Source organism: Euleptes europaea, chromosome 14 (genome assembly GCF_029931775.1).
Source record: "Euleptes europaea isolate rEulEur1 chromosome 14, rEulEur1.hap1, whole genome shotgun sequence".
NCBI lineage: Eukaryota > Metazoa > Chordata > Lepidosauria > Squamata > Sphaerodactylidae > Euleptes > Euleptes europaea.
This window is the reverse complement of record NC_079325.1, coordinates 58847635-58870551: the sequence shown is the minus strand read 5'-3', so window position 1 is coordinate 58870551 and position 22917 is coordinate 58847635. Positions and strand designations below refer to the sequence as shown.

General features: G+C 50.0%; 1 protein-coding gene across 1 annotated transcript in view; it reads left to right on the top strand.

The window, feature by feature from the left end:
* The window catches only part of NOTCH1 (notch receptor 1), a 97952-nt gene that overhangs the window by 59085 nt on the left and 15950 nt on the right, over window positions 1-22917 (top strand). The window contains exons 10-24 of the mRNA XM_056860203.1: window positions 4270-4383; window positions 7096-7329; window positions 10055-10165; window positions 10265-10457; window positions 10872-11017; window positions 11882-11995; window positions 13298-13417; window positions 15966-16118; window positions 16519-16747; window positions 17573-17774; window positions 18509-18662; window positions 19936-20120; window positions 20215-20347; window positions 20462-20719; window positions 20998-21110. Of these exons, the coding sequence (XP_056716181.1) occupies window positions 4270-4383; window positions 7096-7329; window positions 10055-10165; window positions 10265-10457; window positions 10872-11017; window positions 11882-11995; window positions 13298-13417; window positions 15966-16118; window positions 16519-16747; window positions 17573-17774; window positions 18509-18662; window positions 19936-20120; window positions 20215-20347; window positions 20462-20719; window positions 20998-21110 (2459 nt within the window). The remainder of the gene's footprint in view (window positions 1-4269; window positions 4384-7095; window positions 7330-10054; window positions 10166-10264; window positions 10458-10871; window positions 11018-11881; window positions 11996-13297; window positions 13418-15965; window positions 16119-16518; window positions 16748-17572; window positions 17775-18508; window positions 18663-19935; window positions 20121-20214; window positions 20348-20461; window positions 20720-20997; window positions 21111-22917) is intronic.

The following is a 22917-nucleotide window of genomic DNA, read 5'->3' as shown; positions in this document are numbered from 1 at the left end:
TGTATGGAAATCCAGTGGAATCCAGCTCCACTTATGCAAGACCACACTCCAGCATCAGTGTGACATAACCACCACCAGTTGCCTATAGTAAGGTCCAAGTCTCTTCTCCATTGCACATGTGTGGAGTAATGGAGTTGCAAATCCCGGTTCCTTTGGGCCCATGGGAGGTCAGAAAACCCTGCAGGTGTGCCAGGTCTCTGCTCAACAATGGTGCCCCTTTCCCTCACTCCCAAGGCTTGCCAGAAACAAACTGGATACTCTGAGAGTATCTCCTCCTAGACTGAGGTGCATACCTAGCACTCTGGATCTGCGGTGCCATTTAGAGGCTCTGCTTAGTTGCTGCACCTCCTGCTTCACTCCCACCAGCTAGTGCAGGGACGATCTATCGCAGCTTAGCTCAAAACTGTGATCTTGCTCCAGCGATGGCGAGCTTATCTGCTACCCCTCTCATTTCCGTACTTCAGATAGCAAGACCAAATAGTCATGGTGTCTTTTCAGAGATAATAAAATAAAAGAATACACAGATTGCGTTCAAGCATTCAGCTGAGCCAAGGGTACAAAGAAAAGGTGAAAACACACAGTCCCTTTTCCTACACTCAGTTCTTATCCTAATGAAGTTTAAACAGGACAGGCTAGCATTACTTGAAGTTGCAGTAGTTTGAAGTTCAGCATCACCTTTGTTCTCTGGATTGGGATTTCTCCCCATTGTCCCCTGCCACATTGCTAAAATGAAGTCCCTAGGTAAAGAATTAGTCCTGCATCGCTTGTGCCTCTCTAATCGGAAGAAGCCATAAGATAAGAGAAAGAGAGCTTCTTTCCTATGTCATGAGAATTTGTAATTCTCCCAGCCTTTGGAGTGTTGCGCCCCCCCCCAGTTGTTTTGATCTTCCTGCTTCAAGAGGAAAACTTTCTAGCCCTCTATTTGGCTGCCCACCTTTTTCCCCATTTGTGTGCAACATTCCAGCAAAGTGTGAGATGGTAAACCAGCATCCTACCTCAAAGCCATTAGGGCAATCTGTGCTTGGCCTTGATTGCTTCCTGCCAGCTGCTAGTCTGCAGCTGGGTTCCAACTCACAAACAGAATGGAGGCTGAAATGTTGGGGTAAATTCTAGGGTGGAGGGTATTTTTCCGCAACATGGATTGAAAAAGGCAGAAGGCATTAGAGGGGCAAACGGAATGCCACGGTGGGCCATGTCATCACTGGATTTGAAGGCTGGGAGCAGCTCATCCAAACTGTGTTCCAAAACCATTCCTGGCTCTCCTGCCCCCTTTACTCTTTGCCCACTCCCCTTGCAAGCCTGTGGGCATGCTTTTGGCAGACATGGACATGCCTTCACAAAGGGCATCTGGGCAGAGGAATAAATGCAAGGGCACCTGAGATTGTCCTGGTACAACCCTGTATCCCCCTCTCTGCCATCACCCATTTTCCAAAGCCGTCACCTTTCAACAGTGCTGTGATTTGCCCATACAGCTGCATGTTGGGTAACGAAGCGGGGCTTTCTGTCTTTGTACCTCTGGCTTGGTGACTGCCAGTGCTTGTAAAGGCTCACTCAGGAGGGAGGGTGATCTGCTACAGCCAGCCCCCTCCCCCCAAACGCGTGTCTCCTTCAGTGTTGCTGATCAAGGTTACAGGGCAGAGAGAGAAACACTCTTGGGGGGGGGGGAGTCTCAGCCTCACTGTTCAGGGGACGGGTGTTGTTTATGGAGAAAGTCGTTTGCCTGCCTGCACATTGGCCTGCGAGTCGAGTCGGTTCCCCCAACCCAAATGATCCCTCTTTCACCCTTTCTGGTTGGCCATGTTCAGCAGTGGGGGGGGGTCCTATAGTGAGGGGTGTTGGAAGCTCAGGGCCTCCCACACTCCAGCCTCTCTCAGGAGGAAAAGGCAACTCTTGGCATGGACCTAGCCATGGCTACAGGAAAGGGGAGGGCTCTCTGGGGGGGGGGGTCAAAGCCATCTACTGTGACTGTGTGGAGGTGGGAAGCCTGACATTCCTGAGCACCCCCCTGGAGACCCCCCCCCATCCCTAACTGTCCTGCTCTGCTGCTTGTTTGTCTTGTGTCTGTGTGACCCAAAGATTAATCTTGCCATGGCATTCATATTTGCCATCGTGATAAATGGTTCAGTCCTTTCATTTACTTCAAGCATAGGATTTCCATGGCAGTTTACAAAGCATTAGAAACAATAGCACTATAACAAACAAAAAAACACACACAAGCAGATGAGCAAGAATTGGCAGAAGTCTAATAAAATTAATCATGCCCCTCAATGTGTTACCCTTTGCTCCGAGTTTAGCCAAATGTCGCTCGCTCGAAGCCAGGGCATGGTTGGCTGCCTTTAAGTTACAACTTAAGGTGCACTTTAGCACTGAAGGTCTCCTAGCTTCTCTGAAGCACGACCCTTTTAAATCCTTATGGAAAAAAAATCTTAGATGAGAAATTGTCATTGTTGGGCTTCTCACAGGATATGTTATTAGATCTTGGGAAAACTGAAGCTTTCACCAAAATTAAAAAGCGCATTAAAGAGCTTGATTATAACAGCGTCTGTTCATCCCAGTTCTTCGGAGTACCACCACCACGTGGTTTGCCTGCTTATACTTATTATTTGACAACTCCTCATCTTTCTAGAGCCTTCTATTTAGCTAGACTGAATGCTAACCCCTCTATGGTTATGCAGGGCAGGATTCTGAATATACCATACCCAGACAGGACCTGTCCTTGCTCTTCTGGCTCTATTGATTCATTAGCTCATGCCCTCTTGGAATGCCGCTTTTATGAGGAACTTCGATCACGTTATATCTCTCCCCTTTTAACATATAAATCTAATGCCTCTGTCTCTGACATAATGCCTTTTTTGTTGGGTGACAGGGATCCCAAGGCTACATTGTCAGTGGCAAGATTTATTTCAGTCCTTATATCCCTCAAACATTAGATTTACGCTGCTCAAGATCAATGGATCAAGGAGCTTCTAAGGCATAAAGGAAAGGAATAAAATTAATCAGATGGATTATCACTAATTGTCTGGAAGAAAAGCCAAGTTTTAATCTCATGTCTGAGCACTCATAGTGTTGGTACCTGGTGAATCAATTCCATAACTGGGGGCCACCACAAAGAAGGCTTCTGCTCCTGGTATCCACCTCTTTCTCCTGTGAAGGTGGGGTCACCCCAAATAAGGTCTTTACACATGATCTTGGCAATTGCTCAGGTTTGCATAGAAGGGGGTATCCCTTCCGACATCCAGGCTGTTTAAGCTTGTTAGGTCAAATTCAGAACTTGGAGTTACTGCAGCCTGGACAGGTCTTCAAGTGCTTAGAAATATGGGCTGCTCAGCTGGTCCCAGTTGACCACCTAGCTGCTGTATTCCAAACAAACTGAAGCTCCTAGGTAGCCTCTTCCCCAGTATGTTATCCCTGAGCCCAGTTCAACTGAGAGGCTCAGCTCGAGTTCCCCTGGGAACCAGCAGCCCTGCATTACATTGCTGTATTAACTTGAATGTGTGTAACTGTGGCAAAGGGCTGCATCTGGCATGAGTGTGAATATCTTGCGAGCAGACCAATCTTCGGATGTCCCTTGGGTGTCCCTCTGCAAGTCTAGCTCTTAAAGCATCTCCAAGATGTAGACTTGATCCTTAAGGGGAGCGCAGCCACGTTTCCCAAGGACCATACATCACTTCCTTAGTCTCTTGTTCATCCTGCTAGCAGTCCTTCTCTTGTTTCGATTGAGGTTCAGCTTATTGGCTCCCACCCACCCACAACTGACTCCAGACACCTGTCCAGGAGACGCCTGGCCTCACCTGCTTCAGCTAGAAAGGGGAAGCAGAGAGAGCTGTCATCCAAAAAACGATGCCCTAGATTGAAATTCCTGAATGGCTGCTCCATGTAGCTGTTGAATAGCATAGGGTATAAGGTGGAACCTGTGTCCTGGGGGCAGGGCTCTTGCTTTTAGCTGGTTGCCCACATGTATCCGTTGAAGTCATTTTGGGGCCTCAGTGAGCAAAAACACCAAGCCTTATTTTGTAAACGTTTTTCTTGCTGGGCACCTAGAGGTGATTCTAGGACTCTGTAGACAACCAAGCAGGGACAATTCCCAAGTTTGGCTTAATGCCCAGTTAGCCTATGAAGCTGCCATTGTTGGTTATCAGGAAGAAGGTCTGGAAGCTCCACCCCTGAGTCTCGTTGCAAGGGAAGGAGAGTTTAAAATGCTCTAAATAAATCAGGGGGCGACTCCAGCTGTGGCTGCTGCTCAAGCTCTGCCTCTTGCTCCCCATACAGGCTTCAATGGTCACCTGTGCCAGTATGACATTGACGAGTGTGCCAGCACGCCCTGCAAGAACGGAGCCAAGTGTGTGGATGGCCCCAACTCCTACACCTGTGAATGCGCAGAAGGTAGGGAACCTGGGTCGGGTGTTCTGTCTTTCTGGTAGTCAGGATCTTGGGCCATACTAGGCTCTGGTAGTGGTGGACAGCTGGTGTCTTAGGGCAGAGGATTAGTTTTTTTTGGCGAGGTAAACTGGTGGGATGCTGACCTGGGGCCCAAAGGAATACGTGGAGCTGCTGAGTCAGACCCCCCCCCCCCAGTCTCTCAAGGTCAGTCTTGTCTACTCTGATTATTGGCAGCGGCTCTGCAGGGTCTCTAGCAGAGGTCTTTCGTAGCACTGATGGTCTGGTCCTTTCAACTGGATATGCTGCCAAGGACTCAACCTGGGACTTTTCTGCATGCAGAGCCAATGCCCTACCTCCGAACCACATCCTCTGCCTGCGCCTGGCTGGTGCTCTTGGCCACTGTGCTCCTTTGCCGCTGAGCCGTTGCTGCTGGCTTTGGCCCAGAGGAGGCATTGTGCCCAGGGCTAGAAGGGCCGTGCCCAGAGATCAAGCCTGCACAACGTGTGACTCCCCAAGGCCCACAAGCCTGCAGGGTAATAGGGAGTTCTTTTTGCAGGCAGGAAAAAAGGGGGGTACTTCCCCTGGTGGACTGTGGTCTGTGTCTGGCAACTGGCCTTGCAGAGCACAAGCTGTGCCCTCCTAGCCTGGCAGACATAACCTGGTCATTTCCTGCTTCGCTCTCTCGCTGCCTGCAGCACCTGTCTCAGAGGCTTCCATCTTAGCTAAAAAACAACAACCCTGTTTGCCTGGTGGGGGGGGGGGGTTGGCTGTTGGTGATCCTCTCTGCCTCCCCTCTCCTCTGGCCCCTCGCCTCTGTGGAGGAGAAAGCAGGAGCATAAAGTTTGTCCATGTAACAACCCCCTTCCCAGTTGCGTGCGCTTGATGAGTGAAACCCAAGGAGCGTCCAGACAAAAACAGCGGCCAAAGTCCCTGGCAGCAAACAGTGGGGCTTTTGTGGAGCAGCTCCCGCCAGAAATCTTCCAGCTGAACAGTCTCTAATGAGCATCTCGGTCAGACAGGAGGCTCGGATGAAAAGCGTCCATGTAGATTTTGCGCGGGGGAGGGGGCAGTCAAAGCCTCGCTTTGTCTTCCTCTCCTGCCCGCTTTTGTCCTTCCCCCTCCGGCCCTGCACTTCTCAGCCAAGGAGGATGGCGAGATAAATGGGCATGGCTATTATCCCTCCATGCGCACAGCCATCCATCCCCGCCCCTCCCGTCCTGTTGGATTCCATGGCCAGCAGCTCTCAGCTGCAGGCAGACACGAGAGGCAGGCTCTGGCCCTCGGGGAGAAAGACAGGTGGGACTTCTGAGGGACTGGTCTTTGTACCCTCCAGGGGACAGATCCAGTCTCTGGAGCTGGGAGATGGTTCTGTCTTCACATTGCTCCCCGCCCCCAGTCCGGTGCCACATGTTCCCTTTCTTTTCCAGCCAGCACCACCTCAGTCTGAGAGGAGGGGGTTGAAAGCAGCCAGGACACACCTGAATGAGTTGGGTTTGGTTCCAAGGTTCAGCCTCCCTGTCGGTGCTTCCTTGGCGGCCTCCTGCCTTTCTACATCTCCCTTCCATGTACACTCAGCAGAGCAGGGTTCCACAGGGTGGTGCCCTTTGCGCACTGTGGCACCCTGCCAGTACTTCCCTTGGTGCCCACCGAGCTTTTCAGAATGTGAAAGGTGGGACTTGTTATTGGCTGCCCTCATTTGAGTGAAAGGGTTTTCCACTGGTGGCTCGAGAGGTCTGGTGAGCACCAGGGCTTTCCTTAGGCAGTGTGTGGCTCCATTCCCTCTTCAAGCTTTTCTCTTTCTCAGGAGGTGTGAGGAGGGAGGTGTCCCATTCAGTTCTGCCTCCTGTTGAAGCCATCTTGGGGTGGCACTCACCTCCCCATCTGAAAATTGCACAAGTGGCCGCAGGCTCAGAAAAGGTTGGGGACTTCTGCAGTAGTGCCTTGTAGAATGGCTATCTTGCAGAAACATTGGCCACTATAATTGGGGAGAAATGCCCCCCCCCCTCCGTTGTACTTCTTTTTTTCTTTTTCTTTTTGCAGAATCAGCAGATATGTGGCTGTACAATGTTGTGCTTTTAGGACATTGTCAATCTGCACATGAATCAACAATCTCCAAAGTAATAGCCACTTAGTTTTCTTTCTATAAACAGAATAGCACCTGGGTATAAAACAACCTCCTAGCTTACTAATTGTGTGTTTCACTGAGCTTCCAAGGAGCTAAAGAGAGAAGCCCTTTCACGCAGGTCTGTAAGCCCTTCACAGTGACTCTCTTCCTCCCCCTCCACTCACCCTAGTTCTCTTCTGCTCTGCTTAGAGCAACCATTTCTACCAGCACACCAAGAATTCAATGTAACAGATTCCAGGGCCTGCAATAGACGTCCATAGCTGGCAGTTGCCCTCCAGAATATCTCATTCCCAAGCCTTCAGAATGATGAGACCACGTTTGCTTCCACAGAGGCCTTTCTTTGACTTCCCTGCAAATATGGGTGAGCGGTTAGAGTATGCAAGACCATGATCCTGGTCCTACAGGTGGTTGTTAGGTGTAGGCGACAGGGGATGGCTCTCTGTCTCGCACTCCTTGTGAGTCTCCCTGTGCTTCTGGTGGGCCAGTTGGCAAGTTGGTCTGGTGCAGCTCAGGCAGTGCTTGTGTTCTGGTTTGGCTACACCGCCGGTCAAACAGTGTCCCCCTGACGACTTCTGTCCTTTCTGCCCCAGGTTTTGCTGGTCCCCACTGTGAAACTGACATTGATGAATGTGACCCGGACCCCTGCCACTATGGGGCCTGCCACGATGGCATTGCCACCTTCACATGCCTCTGCCAGCCTGGTTATACCGGTCACCGCTGTGACATCAACGTGAACGAGTGCCAGAGCCAGCCTTGCAAGAATGGAGGGACTTGCCAGGACAGAAACAATGCTTACCACTGCATGTGCCTCAAAGGGACTACGGGTGAGAACTGTGAGGTGGTAGCATGGCAGCTTCCTCACCATCCTACGTAAGAGTTGGGTCTAAAGCCAAGCCCAGAAGACACCTGGGGAAAAAATGCAGGGGTGTGCCCTTTGTCATGGGCGGGGCTGCAAGGAATGAAGAATGCAAAAGCAGTCCCAGTTCTGCTCGGTTTCTTAAGGAGGATCCGTGAATTATGTCTCCCCTTCCCCAGCCTACTCAGAATCTCGCTCCAGAACCCCTCTAGCTTTTGAGAGTCCACCTAACTACATCTAAGTAATGACACGTGCTAGAAATTGGGTTTTGAAATAAGGCTGAAATTTTAAAAAAACTGAAATTTGTGCATGGCTACTGTCACGTGGGGTGTGGTGGCTCACAGGTCACCTGCAGTGTTGCCGGCTGCAGCAAGCTGGGCAGGGGCCACACAATTAGACTTAGGTCCAGTTCAGTGGGTGTCAAACAGCTCACTTCACCTGGTCCCACCATTGCTGCTGGGCCCCATAAGTCCGTTCTGATGCAGTCCCCACTGCTGCAAGGACCGCACTGATGCTGTTTTCCCTGCTGTCCCTGTTGCAGCCCCAGTCTGTATGCTCTCCAAGTCACCAGTATCTCCACAGCTGTCACACAGGGTAGATGGGTCATGGCTGAACCTTCCATGGGCCTCAGAATTAGATTCAGGTCCAGTTGAATGGATCTCATACAGCTTTGTTGGCAACTCGGCAATACAGGGTATCCAGTCTTTCCTCCTCCAGCAGCCACCCCCAGGTGTGCCTAATCACTGCCTCTAAAGCCTTCCCCAGTAATTGGCCCTTCTCTTGGAACCTCATCTCCTCTTGTCCTCAAACCCACTCTGGCCTGCGCACTCTGGTGAGGGCAGCTGAGGCCATAATCTAGCCATGCCTGACCGTGCACATGACGGGCCACACCTGACCTATTGGCTAGTTTCTGCCCAACGCTTCCCCATCTCCTTGTCCTTCCTGGGGGCTTCTTATGTGTCTGGGCCAACAACCCCTGCGTCCCCAACCCATCTTAGCTTGCCCTTCTCTCCCAACACTGATCCACCTGCCACCAACACCCCCCCCCAACCAGGAGGGTTGCCAGCCCCTTGGCAACAGCACACTGTTCTACTGCCAGCCAAGAGAAAAAAAGTCCACATTAATATGAGCTCCTCCTGCCCAGTTCTGCATCCCGAAGGTGTAGGGCTGCAGAGCAAGGTACCAGTGAGTCAACTGTAGGTACTTCATGTGCTGCAACCACACCAGAGGAGTAATGCTTCAAGGTGTCAATAGCCCACTTGACTGCTATGGCCTCTCTCTCAGTCACAGCATATCTGCCCTCCCTTTCTGTTAGCTTTCAGCTGAGGTATAAAACAGGATGCTCTTCTTCTCCTATGCCTTGTGACAAGACTGCTCCCAGTCCTATTCTGGAAGTATCAGTCTGTAGCACAAAAGGCTGTGTAGGGTTAAGGATCTGCAGAACTGGTTCCTTTTGTCAGCACTGTCCTAAGTGCTTTGCATTACTCCACTGTCTCAGCCTGCCACTGCAGCTTGTGAGGCATTTGTTTTCATATCATGTCCATTATGGGACTGCTATCATTGTGATCTGGGGTATGAAGCATTGTAGGACTTTCTTGTCAGTTGAACAGGGCCACTGAGCAAGGGCCCTTACCTTCGCAACTAGAGCATGTATCTGCCCGTGTCCTACCAGAAACCCCAAGTAGGATACCTGCATCCAGGCCACTTTGCAATTTTTTGGATTAGCTGTCGACCTGACCTCTTTGCACCTGGCTTAGGTGATTCATATGATCTTCCTAACCCAAGCTGAAGATCACAATATCATCAATGTAAACTGAGGCAAATAGCTCTTTTTTTGCCATCGAGTCACAGATTGGGGTTTTCAAGGCACGATATGTTCAGAGGTGGTTTGTGTCTTGACTCTGGTATGAAACACTGATCAGGGCCAACTCTGCTTAGCTTCTGATATATAACAAGATCGGGCTAGCCTGGGGTGGATGCCTCCATAGTCTTCTAACAGTGGCTTCTAACAATGGCTCTTCCCACTGCACTTTCCCAAAGCCAGTGGGGGCCTCCAGGTCCTCTATCTGAAGTCCTACTGCCTTCATCTCCAGCTCTTTCCTAGGTTTCCCTTTGGTCAACTCCAGTCAATTTTGGCCCAGGATTTCCAGATAGTTAAGACTAGGGATGCTCACTATTGCTATCCACTGGCATACTCCTCATACCTCCACCCATGCCTGCCATGTATAATACTGCTTGACACCCCCATGGATGCAACACAAGGTAACCACCTTCTGTTGTGCCTCTATGGGGTTCCCATATCAGCTAGGACTCTTAACTGCCTTTCTGTCCACCAGGGTCCAAACCATCATGGTCACCCCAGGACAGCAAGGGCCCTGGTTTCTTATGTCTGGGCCAACATTCCCTGGATCCCTGACCCATCCTAGCTCATCCTTCTTGCCCATCAGCAGCCCCCCCCCCCCGGTCACACTACACTGTGTGGTAAAAATGCAGCTGTGGTCATTGGGAGTGAGTGTGGCAGGATAGGCTCGTTTCCTTCATTCATGTTTCTTCCATTCCAGAAGTTTATTTCCAAAAACACCTTCATTGTTGTTGTTTTTTGGCAGAAGTGTCTACAGAAGGGTAAAGTCAGCTATCTCGAAATGTGACTGACTTTACCCATGGCCAGTTCTAATGAGCACTTTCCTTTCAAGGATCCAATTGTGAAATCAACCTAGATGACTGTGCCAGCAACCCCTGTGACTATGGCAGATGCCTGGACAAAATCAACGGTTATGAGTGCACCTGTGAACCAGGATACACAGGTGAGGAAGGATGAAGGACAGGGAGGGGGAATGACCAATGACACTCTGTGTGTTGAATCAGTGACCCCTGACAGCTGATGCTTTGCCGCCCCTTCTTAGGGAGAATGTGCAACATCAACATTGACGAATGCGCCAGCAACCCTTGCCACAACGGTGGCACATGCAGGGACAGCATCAACGGTTTCATATGCGTCTGCCCTGAAGGGTTCCACGATGCCATGTGCCTCTCAGAAGTGAATGAGTGTAACAGCAATCCCTGTATCCATGGGAAATGCAATGATGGGCTGAACGGGTATGTTTTTGGGGCTTAAGCGGTTTGGTTGGAAAATCCAAGTGGGTCCCTGTGCACCTCAGGTTGCTGTCATTCTGGTGTGGGACAGGGGGAGGCAAAGACAGCCAATAGCCTTAGCCGTCACCAGTAGAGCTTGTATATGTGTCAGGTAGCATCCCTGTTTCACATTGGCCTGTTGCTTCTGGGCTAGGCTGACTGGGTGGGTGGGGGCACCCTGGATGGATTCCTCAAGTCCCAGGTCATCTTGTGTCCTGACATGCACACGCTCTAAAGAAATGGGCCAGCCAAGAATAGTGGCCAGCATGGGAGCTGGAGATCCCAGGGGAGCAAGCTGGGAGTCGGCTGTTGTAGGCATATAGACTGTATGTGCACTACTCAGGCTCACATGTTGTCATCTTCCATTTCATAACAAAGCTACACGTGTGACTGTGATCTGGGCTGGAGTGGTACAAACTGTGACATCAACAACAATGAGTGTGAATCCAACCCTTGCATGAATGGTGGCACCTGCAAAGACATGACCAGTGGCTACATCTGCACCTGTCTGGAGGGGTTCAGCGGTGAGTGCACTGGGGCTGGAGAGACCTGCATGGGAACTGGAGGCAGGTGGAGGGTGTCCCTCTCGTGCTTAGCCTCTTGGGGGCAACAGTTGCTCACCAAGTGTGATGGACCCACAACTAGACCCACAACTGTCATATTGCAAAACGTGGGGCAAAAATGTTTGAAATAAAACATGAGCCATCTCCCCTGATGTTCTCCAAACGGAAAGGCTTTGAAATGCTTCCAGAGGTGGCTTGGACTCTGAGAGGGGCTTCAGTAGATGGTGGATTAGTCCCCAAAGATACTGCTATGCTGATCTGACCAGTGGAAGAAACTGGGTTTCTCTACAAGAGGCCAATCAAATAAAATCAATACAAGGTTCACTGTTTGCACTGGCCACTTGGAATGAGGTGGAATAAAGCTTCAAATAAAGAAAAAGCAGTACCTGGAGGAAGAGCTTTTTCCTGTTTCTTCCAGTGAATTGAGTAATGTTGGTATAGTGCCTAAGAGAGTGCTGTAGCCTGGGAGGTTTCTAGTTCAAATCCTGCCTCTGCCATGGACTCACTAGAAAGGCCTTCTGTCTCTTCCTCAGCCCACACTGGTGGCAGGAGGATTTCTGTGGTGTAAAGCATTTCTGTGGTGTAAAGCATTTTGAATGTTCTGGTGTTATATATCATTAAAGGAAAGAGCTCAGTGATTGTGCCGATGTTTTGCATAAAGAAGGTCTCAGGTGTCGTCCCTCTGGTCTTTCTGGTTAAAATGTTCTCTGCCTGGATCTTCTCTTGAGGGCTTGGAGAGCCACTGCCAGGCAGAGGGCATAGCAGTGGGGCAGAAGGCCTGGCGGGATAAAAGGCAGCTGACTGTGCAGGTTTTCTCCACTCTAGGTCCCAACTGCCAGACCAATATCAATGAATGTGCTTCCAACCCTTGCCTGAATCAAGGAACTTGCATTGATGATGTTGCCGGCTATCAGTGCAGTTGCCTGCTACCGTACACTGGTAAGAGAATGATCCTGTCCTGCTCGAGGTAACTTGTCACTAACAGCAGAGTTGCAATCCTGAAATGAGGAGGGGGTGTTTCAAGGCCACTTTCTATTTGGAAGCGCAAGGGAAGTTTCTGGAGTAGTTGGCATATGAAGAACCTCAAAATCTTCAGAGTGGCTCTGGCATTTCTAACAGATGCACACACAGGTGGACTCCACACCTCCCCCTCTCCCTCCCTGTAGGCCTGCACGTGGCCCGTTTCCCCCCCCCCCTTTATGTCAGCAGACCTTTCTTGTCTCCCAGGATAGCAGAAGCACCAGGCTCAAGGTGGCTGAAAGACGCTTTCATTTTGCAGTCGTTGTTCTAAAACTTTGGGATGTAGGATTCTCTCCTCCCTAACAGTGACTTTCACACAAACACACTCAAGAGAACGTAAAGCCTTTAGTTTGCTGGAACAGGAGAGTCCTCCTCTCCTTCACCTGGTTTTCCAGTGATATGGTATTTAAGAAAATACTTTGTAATCTTCAGAACTGGCTCCCTTCTGGGTTGGTTTGAGTTTTTTTAACCTACAGTTCGGTTCTGCCTATTGATGCTCCTTTTTGCAAAGACATGCCTTGCATAAGAGACCAGCAGTTTCACAGGCGAGAAATTTCTGCTGAGCCAATTCCTCTCTGCCAGTTTCCTGCTTCCTCTCACTTCACAAAATGGCAACCAGCAGACAATTGGAGGAAGCTATGAGTACTTTCCTGTCTTCATTGGTTGCCATGGAAACAACCATGGGGTAGGGAGGGGGTAGAAGGGGGTGGAAAACAGACCAGACCTTTAGATGATCCTGGCTGACAAGGAAGATGTTATGTAGTGAATTTTGGCTTTGTAAACAGGAAAACCTGCTGGACAAGGGAGCAGAGGAAGGAGAAAAGAAATATAAGTTGTCTCACTTTTCCTCTATGATAAAAGATCTTTTCTCTTGGTCAACCCAGTAGTTACCAGACATAAGCCAGTGAAATGTGAGGCTGCCTCCCTCTTAGACTTTTGCTTTCCAAAGATTTCCTTTTCCAAGAAGGTAAAGGTGCCTCAAGAGGGGATAGAGAAGAACAACAAGGACCCAGCCAGAACATTCATAGTAGAGGAAGCAATTGCAAAATCTGTGGAAATGTCAGTTGACCCCAGAATATTTGGGCAGAAGCCCCCACTGTGTGCACCCAGGCGCTTGAACTGGCCCCAGGGGGTCATGGTGTGAAATCTTAGCACATTCTGCCATCTGGTCAGCAGAACTGGGGCCAAACGTGTGTGCTGGTTTTTGTGTTCGAACCACAGGGTCCACTTGCGAGAATGTGCTGGCTCCTTGCGCAGACGCTCCCTGTAAGAATGGTGGGGAATGCAGAGAGTCTGAAGACTACAAGAGCTTCTCGTGTGCCTGCCCTGCAGGGTGGCAAGGTAGGTCTTGTCCCTAGTCATGTACATATGAATGCGTCCGCTCGTTTACAGCAAGTACTTTGGCTCTGGGTTCATTTTTCCACACGGATTCATCAAGGGACAGAAGAAATGGACCCTGTCTTTTTTTTATTATTATTAAAGGTGGTCATGTGGTAGAGGGTTGAGTTTTGGCTTCCGTGATCCCATCTGACTTGCAGCAGAGCCCTCTAGCGTCTCACTGGCAGAGGGCCCTGCAGTACCCAGAGTGGAGGGCTCGCCATGCTGTGTAATAAGGCAAAGAGGAGGCTCAGGGAGCCCCGAAAGAGAAGCAGACACCTTGGCGAGAGGCAGGTGGCCTGCAAGGCCTTGGCCTGGATGGCTGTTTTCTCCAATGGCTTCCATAAGTTGTGGGGGGAAGGCTGTGAGATATTCTTTAAGGGGACCAGTAAACTGCTACCCTTTATTTCTAGTGATTTTGTACAGATCGGTATGTGTCCGGGGTTCAGCTGTAAATGAAGATGCGTTGCCTGGGAGTGGATGATCAGCCCCCCACCGCAGGTGCTTGATTTATTGCTGGATGTCGCAACGGCTAGCTAGGCCCCAGTTCACCCAGGGTGCATCTGGCTTCCTGTGCTCTCTGTGTGGTTAACCAGTCAATGTTTCCCAGTTTCTGTGGATCCGTTGTGGGTCTCTGCGTGGCCTTTTTCCAGTGGGGGGCTTGCTTACTTTTTCAAAAGAACCTGTGGCCACACTTCATCCAGTTTCTCATTTGCTTGCTGGAATGTCTTTTACTTCAGCTTGGAGCTGGTTCATTGCATAGGTTACCTTGTGAGTCAAAATAAGATGGCTGAATTTGGAATGGAAAAATTGGGTCTGACAGACCTTTTCCTGTACTTGAGGAGATGCATGAAATTCAGTTTGGAGGGAAAGCCTTACCTGTTTATCTTTTGTGGAGATAGATCACAATGGGTAGCTGTGTTTGTCTGTCTGTAGCAGTAGAAAAGAGCAAGAGATATCTGAAGAAGTGAGCTGTGACTCACGAAAGCTCCTACCTACCCTGCCAGAAATTTTGTTAGTCTTTAAGGTGCTACTGGACTCTTGCTCTTTTCTGCTGTTTATCTTTCGTCTGTCACGCATTTGTCAGTTAGAAATCCTGCAGGCTCTGAAACTAGTTCACATTTTCACCCATATTTCTGGAAATCTAAGCCTTAGTGCTAGTTTATAGCACAGCTTTGCTAAGCCTTCCCATTTAGATCTATACTAGGGCTACAAGCTCGAATCAGTCGATTAATCACCCAGAGCATTAGTTGATTACTTGTTGAGGGCCAGTTTAAAATCAATGGAGGCTAATTTTAATTGGTAGGAATGCAAATTAAGGGCACACTTGTTTATTCTCAGAGGCTGCTTTGTTTCTCTAGCGTTTCTATCCTAAGGAACATTAACAGTGTGTTCTCCACCAGTGGAAGCGGGTGTCCTAGGCACTTTTCACCTGTTCCACATGCATGGCTGCACAGATTCTTGCAGAGATTTCCAGCTCCAGTTAGAAGTGTTCCATGCCCTAGGTACTCTGCAGCACAGACCTCCTCTACAGCTCTGCTATATTGTTTTTGCCAGACCTGGAGCAGCAGACTTCTCCCTGCCTGGCAGCTTTAGATAGCCAGGGGCAGGATTCTGCAGAAACATTGGTTTCTATTGTTGTTTTGTTTTGTGAAGGGTTCTTATCAGTGGGTTTTGCCACCTTGTTTCTTTGCCATAGTCTATTGGGAATTCAGCAACAAAGGCCATCAGCTCCCAAGGGGAATTTCTTTATCTAGCTGTAATTTTCCCAGGGCTGCCTCTCTGTTCTTTCCTTTTTGTTACCTGCCTATAATGTGATACTACCCTAGTTAAAAGTTGAAAGTTAATGTTAGTGGTCCCTCTTCTATGCCCTCCCCCAAGTTAGTACACTTAGCACTAAGGGGAATGCCTTTGGGGAGCATGTTTCATAACAAAGGGGCCGCCACAGAAGAAGCCCTGCCTTGCAAGGGCAGCTTCCTTTTTTGAGAGAATGGTGGCGCATCAAATAGAGCTCCAGTGATCTGCAGTAATCAGGTAAGTTCATACGGGAGCAGGTGTGGTCTGTCAAATACTTTGGAGCAAGGCTTTGTAGGACTTTCAAGATATTGCTTCTTCACTGACACTAATCAGGTTGTTGCTAACTGGGTTTCCCCTTAATCGGGGTTAATTGATCCATTTGAATGAAACTCTGAGATGGGAACCTGGTTTGCAAGCCATGATTTGGAGGGATCCTGTGTTATTGTTATACCAGGCATAAAAGTTGTGTCAGATGTTAAATGTTTATTTAGTTATTAAAATATTTATACCCGCCTTTCCCCATGGTTCAAGGCTGGGTGTACCTTCTCTCTCCCTCTTCTTTCAGCATCTGAAAGAGACAGTCCTGCTGATGCTTTAGTATAATATACATGTGTTTACATGCAATTGATTTAATAATCATGTGATAGTCAGACTTTTTAAAATTAAGCTTTTTTAAAAGCTTAACAAATCTCCTTCCTGTGTATTTATTTCTCAGGACAAACCTGTGAGATTGACATTAATGAATGTGTGAAGAGCCCCTGTCAGAACGGCGCTGTGTGTCAGAACACGAACGGGAGCTACCGCTGCCTCTGCAAGCCCGGGTTCAAAGGCCCCAGCTGTGAGACAGACATTGATGATTGCCATCCCAGTAAGCACATGATGCCAAATGGGGATTTGGTTGCTTTGCCAGACCTGAGCCTTGACCCACACGTTAGGGCAGAGGACATGTAGTCTTGGCCAAAGGCCCCAACTGGCTCCGTCTCATGAACCGTTGATCCAGTGGGGGCTACTTCCCTCTGTCCCTGGCTGGTGTAGCCATATTTGTGGATGTACACTAGAAACCTTATATTAAGCTTGGAAACAGTTCCCTGAAGGCAGAGCATTTGAAGGCCTCTGGTCTAGGGCATGAGGCACGCAGATGTGCCAGCCTGGAAGTGTGTCTGTCCCGTCCCGTCCCCCCTCCCTGCCAGGACATGCAGTATTCCCATGGGCCCAAGTGCAGCAGGTGTCCTGAGTGCCAGCGTAACCCTTCTTCCTCCTCCCTCCAGACCCATGCCACAATGGTGGCTCCTGCTCCGATGGCATCAACGCCTTCTTCTGCAACTGCCAGGCAGGATTCCAGGGTCCCAAGTGCGAGGAGGACATCAACGAGTGTGCCAGCAACCCCTGCAAGAACGGGGCCAACTGCACGGACTGTGTCGACAGCTATACCTGTACCTGTCCCTCAGGCTTCAGTGGATTCCACTGCGAGAATAATACACCTGACTGCACAGAAAGGTAGGTCCCGGCTGTGACTGGGGGCAGCTTGGCACTGGTGTACAGAGAGCCGGTGCCAGAAGGCTGTGTCTGTTGCTCATTTAGAACAATCAAAATTTCTCACCCACAATGTGGAGCACTGCAATCTGTGGAAATTATGCAAATCACGTGCCCAAATTTGGCTACTTTGCATAATTTATTCTGTTTCTGCTGGTCATGGGAAGGGCCGAAGACACTGAAAGTTCACTGACAATCCACTGTTCCTCTAGATTTCTGCAGGTATTTCCCTTAGTGGATCAATATCTCTGCAGCTTTTTAAAGGGCTATTTAAAAGAAATGGAAGCTGGGATTCTCAGCCTCATTTTACAGTCAGTACCATATTCTGGATTTTTTCTGTGCTTGCATGGAATTGTGAAACATGCATAGCTGTGTAATGGGGTTAGAACGTGAGAGTTTGATTTCCTTCCTGCCTTTTAAAAATAGGTATAAATGTTAACAATAGGACATTTTGGAGGACATTGATTCATAGGGTCGCCATGAATCGGAAGCAACTTGACAGCACTTAACACACACACACACACACACACATTAATGGCCCATGCACTTCATGCCTTTGACGGATGGCTTCATACCTGTGGAAGCTTCTGCAAACCTCAGCATTTATGGCACCAGTCTGGAAGTATACAGACATCTGAGGCTGTAGTTTCCTCCTTTGCATTATTGATGCTCCTTCTGCTGTCCAAGATTTGAGATTGCTTGGTGAGAATTGGGAGCGAATGGTTTTTCAGAGTGGAGTTGCCATATTCCCAGAGGGTTGAGAGTTGGTCTCTGTGCTTGGTCTCACAGCTCCTGCTTCAATGGGGGAACATGCGTGGATGGGATCAACACCTTCACTTGCATGTGCCCGCCTGGCTTCACTGGCATCTACTGTGAGCACGATATCAATGAGTGTGACTCCAAGCCTTGCCTGAATGGAGGCACCTGCCAGGACAGCTATGGGACTTACAAGTGCAGCTGCCCTCAGGGCTACACGGGCCTCAGTTGCCAGGTAAGGAAGGTTGGTCTGGTGGGGATCGACTTGCGAGCACCTCTCTGCTTGCTGTCCACTTTGCAGTTCTGCGAAAAGAGGTTAAGCCTACACTGACTTGATTTTCTTTCTTCTGCTTGAGAGACTGCATTGGGGAGGGTAGGAGTTGACTGTATAAAGGCATCAGTTGACGCCTGTGGACTGAGGGGGAGAGCTGGGCAGGGGAGAAGTGGTTGTGCTGGACCCTGGCCTTTCCTTCCAGTGAAGAGGCCATTGCACAGACACACACACACTCCTCTCTCAGCTGACAGGTCTCTGCAGCATGTTCCAGAGTGTCTCTTTGCACCTGAAGCTGTGATTTGTTGATTTTATGCCAGTCCTGACTTTGTGCACCCTGGAGCAGAAGGTGGTGTCGGGGGGGTGGGGGCAGGCTGACCCACCCAGCTTTATCAGGGGTGCTGTCATGCTTCATTTCAGAGGAGAGCCAGTGAGGTGTCATGGCTAGCGTGCCAGAAGGGGAACGAGGAGGGCTGAGTTCTGTTTTCCACTCAGCCATGATTCTCACTGGGAGATCTGGAACCAAGCTCACCCACCTCTCCAGGGGTGTTAAGGCTACAGGGAAGGGGGGGGGGCCCTGTCCGTCTCCAGCAACCTAGAGGGTAGTTTGCAAGGCTGCTTCTCTGCACCTGGAATCTCTCTCTTTTTTTCTTTGGTGGTTTACTTTGCCAAACTTTGCCCTCTCTTCTCCTCCCCAGAACCTGGTGCGCTGGTGTGACTCCTCCCCTTGCAGAAATGGCGGACACTGCCTGCAGACAGGCAACCTATACCGCTGTGGGTGCCCCAGAGGCTGGACGGGCCTCTACTGCGACATCCCCAATGTCTCCTGCGAGGTGGCAGCTAAGCAGCAAGGTAGGCCCCCTCCTCCCCGTCTACTTTTGCTTCTGCACAGACCGTCTCACAGGCGTCGGTTTCCCACATGTCCAGCGGGGGATTGATCTAAGCCACCCAGAAAAAAATCTGATTTTAATCATGGATTGAAAATACTTCCTAAATGAAAGTGTGTGCAAATTGGTTGTTGGAACCATAAAAATTGATTTAAAACAGAGTAAAATCTTTATACAGCCACAAAACGTACATTCTTAAGTTTCTGAAATATTTGACTTAATATTGCTGTTACTTAAGAAAATAAGATACAACACATAGCTTATTTTTAGACAAAGTAATGCCCATGACCCCAAATAGGGTCTCTCTTGTAGCATTTTTCAGTTTCTGGCATTAGTGGCAGAAAGTGTTGCTGCTTTCCAGGGCAATCCTAAGAGTAAGCCCTGTTGACTAAAACAACATTGGATTGCACTCATGGTCTGCACCTTTTCCTTGGTCACACGACCGCCCTGCCCCACTCCGGCATCACACCAGAAGCCAGGGCTGGCGGGAGGTCCAGGGCAAGCCCATTTCCTCCCAGAGATGGAAGGTTCTCATTTTGTGGCAGACGTATCTAATTAAGAGTAGGGAGCCAAATGTGGCTTAACACAGGAAGACAAAAGGCGCCCTGATGGGCTTGCCGGCTCCCAGGGTTGTGACATACGAACGCCTGTGCTGCTCCTCGTGACCCTTCTGTTACGAAGAAAAGCAGATTTTTTGTAAGTTTTCAGTAGGGTTATATTGAATTTTAAGTTCAGATTTCTTTGGTTTAAAGATAAGCTTTAAACCACTGAAACTTTAAAAGATAAAGGCATTCCCCTGCGCAAGTACCGGGTCATTACTGACCCGTGGGGTGACGTCACATCCCAATGTTTACTAGGCAGAACGTGTTTACGGGGTGGTTTTGCCATTGCCATCCCCAGTCATCTACACTTTACCCCCAGCAAGCCGGCTACCTAAAGCCGACATCCGTCAGGATTGAACTAAGGTGTTGAGTCCAGGCCAGTGCTGTGGATGGCCTGAATCCAGACCCCAAGCGAGTGTGTTCCAAGCCAGGGCCCTCCCTGGGCTTCCACTGTAGCTGGGGATGCAGGGGTGAAGGCAGAGCCTGAGGTGCAGAAGAGCCGAAGGTTGGGTTAGTGCCAGGCACACCTCTGTTCTCCCCTGTGCCTGGCAAGGCTCTCTGGGCATGAGCACCTGTGCCCCTAGCTAATGAGGCTGGACCTGTGTTTGACCCCCTGCTTGTCTTTGGGTCTTGCAGGTGTGGACGTAGCACACCTGTGCAGGAACTCGGGCCTGTGCATGGACACAGGCAACACACACTTCTGCCACTGCCAAGCCGGCTACACTGGCAGCTACTGTGAGGAGCAGGTGGATGAGTGCTCCCCGAGTCCATGTCAGAACGGGGCCACATGCACCGACTACCTTGGAGGCTACTCATGTGAGGTATGGAGCAGGAGAGGAGGAGAATGAGAAGGAAGAGTGCCAGCCTTGCACAGTCCCTTCAGATGTCTAAGGCTAACTGTGATGTTTCTTGCAGTGTGTTCCTGGCTATCATGGGGTTAACTGCTCGGAGGAGGTCAACGAATGTCTTTCTCAGCCCTGCCAAAATGGAGGAACCTGCATTGACCTCATCAACACCTACAAATGTTCTTGTCCTCGAGGAACTCAAGGTGACTGGGAACAGAGGGGTGGGGGTGGATAACGGAAAGGGCAATGTCCTGTGCAGCAGCTGCGGCGTGGGGTTGGTTCCCTTTGTCACCTGTGCTCTTGGTCTCTGCCCTCAGGGGTGCACTGTGAAATCAACGTGGATGACTGCAGCCCCTTCTTCGATGCCCACACCTTGGCCCCAAAGTGCTTCAACAATGGCAGGTGCGTGGACAGGATCGGGAGCTACAGCTGCATTTGCTCACCAGGCTTTGTGGGGGAGCGCTGTGAGGGGGACGTCAACGAGTGCCTCTCCAACCCATGTGACCAACGCGGGACCCAGAACTGTGTGCAGCGCATTAATGACTACATATGCGAGTGCCGGCCTGGCTACTCGGGTGAGTATCACAACCCCCACAGGTAGCCCTCAGCATTTCCCTTCCTGCTCACGGAAGATGGTGCTTGTTAACCCCCCCTTTTCTGTTACTACCTCTAACCCTCTACAAGCCCCCCTGTGAATGTCACTCTGCTGAACGCATAAGATTTCTGCTCTCGTAAATGCCAGCAGAAGGTGGCAGGGGCAACATAGGATGCTGCAGCTCAGGAAACGCTCACATACAGTCGGTCATGTGTGGCAGAGTCCTCTTACAAGGCTGCTTTCCACATCCCCTTACAGGGCGGCATTGTGAGAGCGTGGTGGATGGCTGTCGAAACAAGCCTTGCAGGAATGGTGGGACCTGCGCAGTTGCCAGCAACACTCAGCACGGTTACATTTGTAAATGCCCCCCGGTGAGTAGTGTGTTCTCGTTTTTAGTGGGCAGGACAAGGGGAGGGTCAAAGAAGGTAGGTAGAAGGTTGCATTTAGGTGGGAAATATCAAATGCACAATTATAGGATGGGGAGACTTGTCTTGGCAGTAGTTTGTGTGAAAAGGATCTTGGGGTCTTAGTAGACCAAACACTGAACATGAATCATCAGTGTGATGCGGTAGCTTATTTTATTTATTTATTTAATTCCATTTATGCCCCGCCTTTTCCTAACCAAGACAGGCTCAGGGCTTAAAAGGCAAATGCGGTCTTGGGCTGCATCAACAGAAGTATAGTGTCCAGATCATGTAAATTAATGGTATTGCTTTACTCTACTCTGGTTGGACCTCACCCAGAGTATTGTGTTCAGTTTTGGGCACCACAGTTTAAGAAGGATGTAGGCAAGCTGGAACGTATCCAGAGGAGGGCAATGAAGATGGTGAGGGGTGTGGAGACCATGTCCTATGAGGAAAGGTTGAAGGAGCATGGTATGTTCAGCCTGGAGAGGAGACGACTGAGAGGTGGTATGATAACCACCTTCAAGTACGTCATGGGCTGTCGTATAGAGGATGGTGCGGAGTTCTTTTCTGTTGCCCCAGAAGGTCGAACCAGAACCAATGGGCTGAAATTGAATCAAAACAGTTTCTGGCTAAACATTAGGAAGAACTTTCTGACAGTTCGATTCCTCAGTGGAACAGGCTTCCTCGGGAGGTGGTGGGTTTTTAAGCAGAGGCTAGATGGTCATCTGTCAGCAATTCTGATTCTGTGAACTAAGGCAGATCATGAGAGGGAGGGTTGCACCAGTGTTCAGCTGGCCCTTTGTTACATGCCCAGGGAAATGCTGATCACCAGTTTGGGGCCAGTTTGGCCAGGGATCCTGGAGGGTGGTTGTGTGTGTGTGTGTGTGTGTGTGTGTGTTTTTGGGGGGGTTGCCTCTTCTGGGCATGGAGCAGGGGTCACTGGGGGGTTAGAGGGGGAGGCGGTTGTAAATTACCTACACTGTGCAAGGGGTTGGACTAGATGACCCTGGAGGTCCTTCCAGCTCTATGTTTCTATGATTCTAAGTGCAATGGCACAAGTGGATATCGGGCTTCCCTGGTTGGATCTGGTACGGCGGTCGCTGTCCCTTTTAGCACTGTGGAGATGCAGGAGCTGATAGTGCAAGGAGGGTTCTTAAATATTGGGGCAGGGCAGCTCGCTCTTTCCTTGTTGCCCTTTGGCACCTGCTGCTCGTGCTGCTTGGTGCTTCGCCCCAGCCAGCTTCTGTGGGAGGAAGAGTGGCGGAGTCTGGGAGGGAGGGACCTGCAGTGCGGCACACCAGTTACCCCCATCCAGGCTTTTTGTCACTCCTGACTTCTCTCTCTGCCCTGGAATTCCAGCCTTGGTAGCAAATATAGGAGAAGCACCGATTCTTCTCCCCAGAAAGTTAGGGCTGTAGCTGCAAATCTTGTCAGAAAACAGGGTTCTGGCTGGGTAGCTTGGGGAGGATTGTGGCTGAGTAGAAGAACTCCTCATTGCAGGCAGAAGGTCTCTGGTTCAATTCCCTGGCATCTCCAGTGAAAAGGATCAGGCAGTAGGTGATGGGAAAGACCTCCACCTGAGACCCTGGAGAGCCGCTGCCAGTCTGAGTAGGCAATACAGACTTGGCTGGGCCAGTGGTCTGGCTCCATAGGAGGCAGCTTTGTGCGTACATAGCCCTGGCGCTGTGATCAGAAAGTGCAGCTGGGGAATGTGCCGCCCTGCTGCTGCCTCAAGAAGAGCTCCGCCTCCCAGTTCAGAGAATGGATGAGG